At 53.9% G+C, this 10,325-nt stretch overlaps 2 protein-coding genes across 2 annotated transcripts in view; one reads left to right on the forward strand and one right to left on the reverse strand.

Moving 5' to 3' along the window:
- The window catches only part of CTC1 (CST telomere replication complex component 1), a 130,044-nt gene extending 124,385 nt beyond the window's left edge, over positions 1-5,659 (reverse strand). Inside the window, exon 1 of the mRNA XM_032968633.2 lies at positions 5,571-5,659. The gene's annotated coding sequence lies outside the window, so the exon portion shown is untranslated. The remainder of the gene's footprint in view (positions 1-5,570) is intronic.
- LOC116950713 (membrane protein FAM174A-like) lies at positions 253-7,884 on the forward strand. Its single transcript, XM_032968701.2, has 3 exons — positions 253-1,078; positions 5,604-5,741; positions 6,768-7,884. Exons 1-3 carry the CDS (start codon positions 744-746, stop codon positions 6,769-6,771), a joined length of 477 nt encoding a protein of 158 aa, XP_032824592.2. The 5' UTR covers positions 253-743; the 3' UTR covers positions 6,772-7,884.
- Positions 7,885-10,325: the final 2,441 nt, after the last annotated feature.

The following is a 10,325-nucleotide window of genomic DNA, read 5'->3' on the forward strand; positions in this document are numbered from 1 at the left end:
GTTGAAGGGAAACAATAAAATTATTAAATATATATAAAACAATAAAATTTTTTATCATGTTATGGTCGAAACGTCGTGAGAATTTTTTTATTGTTTTATATATATTTTATTATCTTATTGTTTCCCTTTAACGTGACTTTACCGAAAGAGCTAAGAAAATGAATTACTGCAATCACGAAAGCTTTAAATCAAGATGTTTTTCCTGTTCGTGTTTTTTTTGTTTGTTGCGGTTGCACCCGATTGAAGAGCCGATTGGCTCACAGGGCTCTACCAACATAAATTAAACTGAAGCAACAATCGCTGGCTGGCCGCAATTCGTTCTCTTAAGCGACCTCGTAGTCTCGTTGTTCTGTTTGTAATTTACCAACGGAGCACGTGCGTCCACCGTGGCCTGTAACCACCACACGGCTCGGGGGTTCGGGGTGGGGGCGCTTCCGGTGGCTGCCCGGATGCGGAAGTGAGCGGCGCGCGTGGGGGCCGCCCGCGTCACCCGGAGCGTCGCGGGCGCCCAGCGGCCGCCGATCGCCGCCGCCGTCGTCACGAGGAGCAGCCACAGCCGCCACAGCAGCCGCGCTACGCACAGCGCCCCGCAGCTACAGATAGCAGCAGTAGCGCCACAGATACCACTCCTGCAGAGACTGCCCCGGCCGCTACTTAGGCGTTGGTAGCTGACAGCAGCGCGGGCCTCACGTCCCAGCACCCCCCACACCACCACCACCGCTCCATCCGTCGACTGAGCCACAATGCGCGCCCTTCACTCCCTGTGCGCTGCTGCGACAGCCTCGCTGCCGCCGCTGCTGCTGGTGGCGCTATCGCTGCTGCTAGCGGCCGCTGCGCGCGTCGATGCAGAAGAGACGCGCGTAGTCGAGGCGACCGCTGCTGCTGCTGCTGCTGCGAATTCGCCGAACATCACGGCCGTGACGCGGAGGCGTGGCGCAGTCGGCCCCAACTCGACGGCGGCGGCGCCGTCGCCGTCCATGCACATCCTGGGGGTCTCCCTCGACGCCTCGGTGCTGCGCCGCGCCGCTTACTTCTGCCTCGGGGTCGTGGCCGTGCTCGGCTTCTTCGCTGCGCTGCGGTGAGGCCCTCACCCCCCATCGCCCCCCCCCCTCGTGCTCCTCACCCCCCCCCTCGTGCTCCTCACCCCCCCCCCCCTCGTGCTCCTCACCCCCCCCCTCGTGCTCCTCACCCACCCCCCCCTCGTGCTCCTCACCCACCCCCCCCCCTCGTGCTCCTCACCCCCCCTCGTACTCCTCACCGCCCTCCCTCGTGCTCCTCACCCCCCCCTCGTGCTCCTCACCCCCCTCCCTCGTGCTCCTCACCCCCCCCTCGTGCTCCTCACCCCCCTCCCTCGTGCTCCTCACCCCCCCTCCCTCGTGCTCCTCACCCCCCCCTCGTGCTCCTCACCCACCCCCCCCCCTCGTGCTCCTCACCCACCCCCCCCCCTCGTGCTCCTCACCCCCCCCTCGTGCTCCTCACCCCCCTCCCTCGTGCTCCTCACCCCCCCCTCGTGCTCCTCACCCCCCTCCCTCGTGCTCCTCACCCCCCCTCCCTCGTGCTCCTCACCCCCCCCTCGTGCTCCTCACCCCCCTCCCTCGTGCTCCTCACCCCCCCCTCGTGCTCCTCACCCCCCTCCCTCGTGCTCCTCACCCCCCCTCCCTCGTGCTCCTCACCCCCCCCTCGTGCTCCTCACCCCCCTCCCTCGTGCTCCTCACCCCCCCCTCGTGCTCCTCACCCCCCCTCCCTCGTGCTCCTCACCCCTCCCTCGTGCTCCTCACCCCCCCCTCGTGCTCCTCACCCCCCCTCCCTCGTGCTCCTCACCCCCCCTCCCTCGTGCTCCTCACCCCCCCTCCCTCGTGCTCCTCACCCCCCCCTCGTGCTCCTCACCCCCCCTCGTGCTCCTCACCCCCCCCTCGTGCTCCTCACCCCCCCCCCCCCGTGCTCCTCACCCCCCCTCGTGCTCCTCACCCCCCCCCGTGCTCCTCACCCCCCCCCCCCCGTGCTCCTCACCCCCCCCCCCCGTGCTCCTCACCCCCCCCCCCCGTGCTCCTCACCCCCCCCCCCCCCGTGCTCCTCACCCCCCCCCCCGTGCTCCTCACCCCCCCCCCCCCCCCCCGTGCTCCTCACCCCCCCATCGCTCGCCCTCATCCGCCTCCCCTGGGACTGTGCCCGGCCACTGGGGGAGACTCAGAACTATTATCCCCTGGTAGAGCTGCTCTGCCAGTGTTGGGATGTTTTAGCGATACAATGTCACGTTTACGTTATGGTCCGGCCCAACATTGTTGTATGACGCGCCACTCACATTATTTTGTATCAATCCGGTGGAGTCATTTACCGAACATGGACATTGTGTGTTGTTTGTGTTCATTCGCAAAGCCGCGACCCGTGTTGTACGCGCCGCCTTGTGCTGCGTGATCTACGAGAGGGGTGTTTATTGTTACAGCGCTCCCCGAGGCCTTTGTGTGAGGAGGGCGGAGGGAGCAGGAGGAGACACTCCTCCTCCTCCCTCCTCCTCCTCCTGCCACTTGACCCCGGGGCACAGCGACAATTACTGGGCCACTCGCTTCAGGTTGGAGCTGCGCCCCTTCCCCGAGTACACGCGGAGTTGATTTGCCCAGTGATGTGGTTGAATAATCCGGAGACCACTGCGTGATATTTCTCTCTCGCTCTGCGTGTCTCCGATGAGCACGGTTGGACACTTTCGGTGGCGAAATAAGTTCCAGAACGTCCGCGATGGTGGCCTTCCATTTCGCTGATGAATTGATGAACTCAACAACTTTGGATGAGATTACTCCCAATTGAATCCAGTTCACATTGCTTGTGCTGCTTAGTAGTCTGTTACCTCTGCATTTCCCAGTCAAAACACATTCGTGCCCAGTTGCGTGTTCTTTCAACACGTGTCCAAGAAATCTAACTTGATATTGTATCATCTTTTTTAAATCTTTGTGTCGGTAATACATTCATGGTGTTCATCTTGTCTCTGTGCATACGTGAACTTTCTAAGCAGCTAAGGGCTCGACAAGAGGTCGACATTCTCCCTTGCAAGGGAGGCATGGATGAGGTTCCAGTTTGTAGAGTTTTTTTCAACAATTATATTTCATGATAAAAAAGAAACAAAAAAAATAACCACTTTACTAGGCGTTCTCCCAGTAAAGTGTATGTATAAAGTGTATGTGTGCGCACGATGTATATTCGCGACAGGCAGGGGCGGAGCCACAGGGGGGGCTGGGGGGGGGCTCAGCCCCCCCTGATATTTTGGGAAAGTTGGTCATCAGGATAACCGGATATCCGGCTGATACAAAATACTGCAGGCTGCCACCTCGTGCTGCCCTGCAGGCTGCCACCTTGTGCTGCTGCCCTGCAGGCTGTCACCTTGTGCTGCCCTGCAGGCTACTTGAGCGGCAGCCTTTCGAACTTATCGAACTTATTAGCCACGTCAGCGGCTCCGACCTATTAATAAACTCCGCGTTTCAAATACAATAAAATTTGTTTTTTACGTTTGTGGCGCCCATTGGAAAATATAAACACACTGGATATCTCAGAATGTTAAAGTCAGCCCCCCCCCCCCCAAGTCAAAATCCTGGCTCCGCCCCTGGCAACAGGATCTGTTCACGCGTTCGCCGTAGCACAATATTGTATGGTCCTGGGGCTTACTGTTTCAGAGGTGACCTGAATATAAATGGTCACTTTAGTTTGTTGTTTGTACGACTTGAGCTTGAACCCCTGATCGAATTCACATTCCCGTTGAAAAAAGAAATGGGCCATTAAGGAAATTGTAATTTAATTTTTAATGTTACCTGACGTACAAGCCTCCCCACCCAACGATGCCTGTTCTACCATTTGTTTTGCCGTCAGCTGTGTTTGCAATTGCAGAATAGTATGCACCCTTAAAGCAACAAGAGCCATTGTGTGTTGTATTGCTGGTGCTTGTGGGGATTCCTGAGTGAACAGCACCATCAAGGGCGGCTGCGGTGGCTAGGAGATGTTAACTACCTCGCCTGGTATGCAGGAGGTCGTGGTTTTGATCCCGACCCCCTGACGCCTGCTGCTGCTATATATTTGGAGTTTGCGTGTCTCTCTCCCCCAGTGGTAGCGTGGATTTTTCTCCGGGTCCTCCGCTCCACATTTAGAATCAACATGCGCTTGTATTATTTGGCTGCTATACATTTCCACATGTTGATAAGCCACTTCGTTGAGCAATCATTTGTGATGGCCAGGTCGCCTTTTGAAAAATATTTAAACAGCTCAGTGGGTCTTATCTGGTCCAACAAAAAAAAAAGTTGAGTTTTATCGTTGAGCCGTCGGCATGCCTGAAGGAATCCACAGTGACCTTCTGCATTGGGCCAGAGAAAGTCGAGTTTACGAGATAAGCTCCCCTCCCGAGTCTGCCGTTGGGCACAGGGCCACCTGTGTGCGCTCCGAGAGGGTTACACGTCACCCATATTGGATTACGCGTTGTGCAACAAGTGTCAGAATGGCCTGACGTCATCACCTCTGACATTAATTGTGGCGTGAAGTTTGGGCTCTGGTTGGCCTCCCTCGTGTATTAAACGGGAGCTTCAAACTGCGACTCGGTGATTTACGGCGGGCAAGCAATAGCTCGCCTAGTATTCTGCCCGTGATTATGCCAAATCGATTTTTGTTCGTCTTGTTTGCACCACTTTGTTGCGTTTTGAATGTGCTGTGTCATCCCTTCCGTTAGCCAAAAGGGAATGCTCGCATAAATTGCGAGTAATGTATTCTTACGCGGACGATTCAATACGAGCATTTTGAGATTGTTTGACTTTTAAATAAGTAAAACATTACTTTCCTGAGTCGTAAGGCGTGTAGCGCTGCAGTCAGATGAGAAGTAAATTAATCTAGGAGTGCGTGTGTGAATTCACGTGTGATTGCACCCGTGACTGCATGCTTCAAGTTATCAGGTGAGAACTTTAGAAGACCAGGATGAGCCCCATTTGCAAGAGTGACCTGGGAGCATTAGTCTACCATTAGGGGGTGAAGATTGCTCGCATAATCCCAATTGAGTAATTTGCGGTGGAATTTTCTAATTGTGACCCTGCCTGACGCCGGTGCGCACAAGGTCTAGGTCTATCCCTGCGAATGACATCGGAGCGATCTTTAACGGTTGCTGTGAAGCAGACGGCGCACAGTATTGCTACGGCCGCATTAATAACCCGGCCGTCCGCTGGATTCTAACTGTGAACCTCTGCAAGGTGCCGTGAATGCGCTGCCGCAGGGCCACATCACCACCTCTTGTACCATTACAAGAGGGCGCCGTGGTGGTGAGATGTTAATTCCCTCGCTTGCTATACAGGAGGTCGTCGGTTAAAGCCTGACCCTGACACCTGCTGTATATTTGGAGTTTGCGTGTCTCTCTCTCCCCCTCAGTGGTTGCATGGATTTTTCTCCGGGTCCTCTGGGTTTTTCCCTCCACATTTAGAATCAATGTCACGCGTTTAGAGTTTTTGGCTGCTGTACATTGCCACGTGATAAGCCATCTTCGTTGAGCTATTGTTTGTGATAGCCAGGTTGCTTGAGCAAAAGAACTACGCGGCTCAGCGGGGCCTTACCTGGTTACGTGTGTGCACGGCATCATCACACAGAATGAGGAGACGGTTCCGGAAGCCGCGGAAGTACGGCGTGATTGTGACGCCGGCGGACGAGGTGGAAATGGACCCGCTGGCGGACGACCTGGGAGACGAGGACGAAGATACGACGCTGTTCGAGGCCAAGCGCCAACGGTAGCGCCTCTGCCCACGTCGACTCGCGCGCGTCTGTGATGGAATACACGCGCAAAAAAACACGGCTTCACCGCCCACACCAGTCACATCGGCTGTCATCCACACTCCGGTCGGATTAACCTCTGCTCTCCTGAACAGAATGTAAACTTTAAATTGGGTTCGTGTCGGTGCACAGTTCAGTCCCTGCGTGCCTGAACACAAAGGCATCACAAGTAACACCCTTGCCAGGACGCACGCATCAAACGCACACACTCGCTTACTCACACCCGCTCGCACCCACACACACCCTTCCACTCAAGGTGCCACCACCCAGACAGGACACACCCAAATCTGGGACCCTCTACACCATGTGCTCGCAAGTCTGTGACAGACTGATCCCTGTTGCAGACAATCTTCACACAAACGTGTGTTGACTAAATTCTGCGAGTGGCTCACAGAATATACTTTTTACTAATTAAAGCTTCTGGGGGTTTACTCCCAACAGTTTTTCATAACAGCTACTAATGTGTAAAAAAATGTAATTTGTTTTTCAAAGAAAACACTCCCATGTAGTTAACGTAGCTGGGAAGGAAGTAAAACCAGTGCAACAGCATGCCTGATTTAATACGCATCGCCATAAACGTGTGGCCAAGAGGATCGAGGTGGCACCATTTCATCGTTTGCCGTCCCCTTGTTCTGCAACTACTTCCTCCCGCTCTTTGTTCTCCAACTTCATCTCGCGTCCAAGTCCTTGCTCAAGACCTTCCTCTTCTCCGCCTATTACTGCTTCTCCATTGTGACGTCTTCCACGCCGTTCTAAACGCAGTGTCCCGTATTTGTCGCACGCCTCTCTACGTATCCTCCCATTTGCTTTTTCTCCCAACTTTCCCCCCCATTTCTCAACAACTGTGAGGATAGTGTTGCACTTCGACAAACAATTGCTCAGTACTCGGGAGTCCTGTCTGCCGAGTGAAACCCCCCCCGCCCCCTGCCCCCAACCTGGTGTTGATGGGACATTGCCGTTCCTCTGTGTTGTGCGCACGCCAGGTGATGTCAGAGCGGCTGCTCTTTCCCAAAGGGCAGCTCGTGGAGCAAGGAGAAAACCTATTTCCCCCATTCCCAGCCTTGCGATCGCGAGGGCGATGGACCAATCAAACAGCAATGACGAGCGTTGCCATGGCGGTCTCAAGGAAAGAAGCGTCATGGACACAAGGAGAGGGCCATCCATAATTATCCTTTGTAATGAGGGCGGCGGCGAATTGCCGGTAGTGCTTCTCTGAGAGCGCGGCGTTACAATATCAGATATCAGACGGAGCCCGTTTGCAATGCTGTCGTCGGTTCTCGTGTCATGCCGGTTAATTGGATTGTATCAATTGAACGCCCAGCTCCAGGGTCACCTGGGTGCACATGCAGTGTCGGATCGTAAACCCCGTTCCTGCGGCCCTGCCTTCTTCCAAGGAGGATGCCTCTCCACATTAGTCATTTTAAATGGACCGGCACAAACGTGGAGTGTGTCCTGCATAATTTGCGTGTTAGAGCAGAACGGCTGGAAAAGATGTGCAAGGGTCGAGGTTGTTTCTCGGTCTTCGAGTTTGAAAGCCACTGCACGACTGAGCTTTGCTGTACGGGCTTATGAAGCAAATTAAGCCATTACTCTGCAGTCGTGAATATGATGGTGGCATATACTGACCCGTTGGAGGAACTCGTTTGATTTGTACGCGTATGACCACTTTGTACGAATGGTAAATATGTCCTTAGCACACTTTCCGTTGGGCCTGTAGCATGACGATATTTTTTTCTCGAAGGGTGACGGTTGGGAAATGAATATATTTTTGGGGAAATTGTTAACTTTTTCTATTTAATATGCACCAGCTATACACGTGGGGTGTTTTTTGTTGTTGGTTTCTACAGGGCAGTTGTAATTCCTTAATGTGGCTGCTGCAGTCTGTTTTTAAAGAGTCGTGTAAAAAAAACAAAGGTAATTGTTTTTATTTGCTGGTGATGGGTATTTAAGTATAATTATGACGGGGATGCTCTCTTACATGTTTACACGGTTCTTTTCGGGGGCCTTGCCAAGCGTAGTTGGACGGATACTGTGAACGCACACGTGTGTCTGGGCTGTTTGACACTGGTTTGCAATAATAAACACAGGTAATGCGCAGTATTGTTCGAGAGGTGGCCTGTTCATTTCATTTGTGGTTGTGATTTTTTTTTTCAAGTACAAAGGGCGAAACTTGACGTCTACTTTTCTGCAACCTTTTGTGGTATTAAAGGCCCTAACCTTGGTGTGTGTGTGTGTATATAAAGGGTTGAAAGATTATCATTCTTGTGTGGACAGTGAGTGCAAGTAAGTGAAATCGTGACAATGAAGTAAGAAAGCCCCTTTGTGCCTCGACATGTGTTTATAGAAGCTGGGTGCGGTGGCACACTCGTGAAGCCTCGCTCTGGAGTAGAGGGTTGGTGTCGCGTGTGTGAAACGTGGAATGCAAGGCGGCCAGAAGATGGCAGCACTACAATCTGGTTCATGAATCCGTGTCGGCCTTCAGGCGTTATGGGTCTTCTTGGAATACTCCAGCATCTCCATGCAAAACACTCCTTAAAATATCCTATTCAGTAAGCCAGTCCCGATTACACACAGGGCGTTGTTGATTCGTTAGCGATATGCTTTGACTTTGCCGTGTGCTGCGAAATACGATGACTGCACCTGTTTAGTTGCCGGGTGCAGTCGGTATCTGCTGTTGCGTAATACGCGATGTACATTCTTCACCCAGAGCCACCAAATGACACCGCGTTACCCCACTGAAGGAACAAACGGCAAGTAGACCTTGCCCCGCGCAGGTCACGTGTCTGCAGACAAGGTGATGGGTTCACTGTGACAGGAAGTCTGACGCACCGGGCTGGTCCCTCTGCATTGGGTGCGGCTCATTCTGAAACTGCCTAGGAATTCGGAACAGATGGACTTATCTTGACGCTATATAAATAAAACCATTTCTGCGTGCAAACTGATTTTTTTTCGTTTCTGTGGCCTTGTGGGTGCGTGCCTTGCACATGTGCGATTTGTGTAACCGAATGTGGTTTGTACGTGTGGTCAATCGCTCGCCATCAGGATTTTATTTACTTCCCTGGAACTTTATCCGGCTGTGCTGGCAGGAAGCTGTTTACAGGTTGACACATTTCACCAAAGTTCACTAAATATGACAACACAAGCAATGAACACACAAATGCGAACGCTTTACAGATGGCGTAAAAGCACCCAATATATGTTTTCAACCGCTGCTGTTGAACGTCGCACACGTTCGGTCCGTGCGTGTGTACGTTGAACTTCCTTCGCACCGTACGTAGCCCACCGTGCTCATCGGAGGTGCGGGGTGAAGGACAGCAAATGTAGCACAAAAAACAGCTCGGAAGAAATTCGTCGGCTTATGGTCGGGCGGTTGTATAAAAAGGGCGCTTTTCTTGCACAAGATTTGTTCACCTCGCCACCTTACAATGGGTGGCCGGCACACTCCGACGCGGTGCAAGTGAACCAGAAACGGAGCCTCATTGGCGGTAGGGAAGTTCTCTCCCCAACGAAACCGCTCAACTGTCTCGACTGGGACACTGCTGCGGACAGGACGGCCCTCCTGGGACACCCGTGTCCAGCCGACACGACTGTGAAATAGCGGGTGGGGAAGGGGACTTCACACAGCTGTCAAACCTGTGCGGCCTGTTCTTAAATGTCCGGGTGGAGCATCTGTCGGGTTCGCTTGCCCCCCGACTCCTCCGTCGTGATCGAGCTACCGCTCCCCGACTGCTCTGTCGGGTGCGGGCTACCGCCCCCCCCCCCCCCAATTCCTCGCTCCCCTGTACCCCCGACTTTGCTGCTGCCCCCCGCGTATTCATGATTCAATCGGTGGAACTGACCGCTTTACGCTTACTGACGCGCTACGCGGGCTCAGGGGCGGACGTGCTGCGGTGAGCGCGGCTGCGGTGAGCGCGCCCGCGGAGTGAAACCCCTTCTCGTGCGTAAACAAAGGAATCACAGCGCGCAGGCTCGAGTAAAATTACACACCCGTGCGTAAACACAGAAAGCACAGCGCACACGCGCGAGTAAAATTACACACCCGTGCGTAAACACAGAAACCACGACGCGCAGGCTCGAGTAAAATGACACACCCGTGCGTAAACACAGAAACCACAGCGCGCAGGCTCGCCACCCCACGCACTCCCCTTCGCACTCAGAGACAACACGACACGGTTTATACTCTACGGACGATTTATTCCCCACGAATAAACAAACTAAACTGTGCGTGTCAGTGCGGACCAGCAGGACAGGTCTAACCTATCTCTCTACTGCCTGATACTTAATCGGCCTGTCCGCTCTCTATTCGCTCTCAGAATGTCGCCCCTTTTGACTTACCGCTCTTCCTTGTACTTACGGTCCGACCTCGCAGTGTTGTAGGTCGCGGAAAGTTGATGCTGTAAACGGAATCTGGCTGTTCTCTGCCCCGTCTCACGGACGTGCGAGTAACAGTGAGGTGACGGCTCTTCGATCCCTCCCTCCTGTTGATCCCCAGCGAAAACGGCCCCGTGCTTCCCCAAAGCGTCCCTTTTTATGCTCCCTTC

Source organism: Petromyzon marinus, chromosome 40 (genome assembly GCF_048934315.1).
Source record: "Petromyzon marinus isolate PM22_M1 ecotype Great Lakes invasive population chromosome 40, UKy_Petmar_22M1.pri1.0, whole genome shotgun sequence".
NCBI classification, from domain to species: domain Eukaryota; kingdom Metazoa; phylum Chordata; class Hyperoartia; order Petromyzontiformes; family Petromyzontidae; genus Petromyzon; species Petromyzon marinus.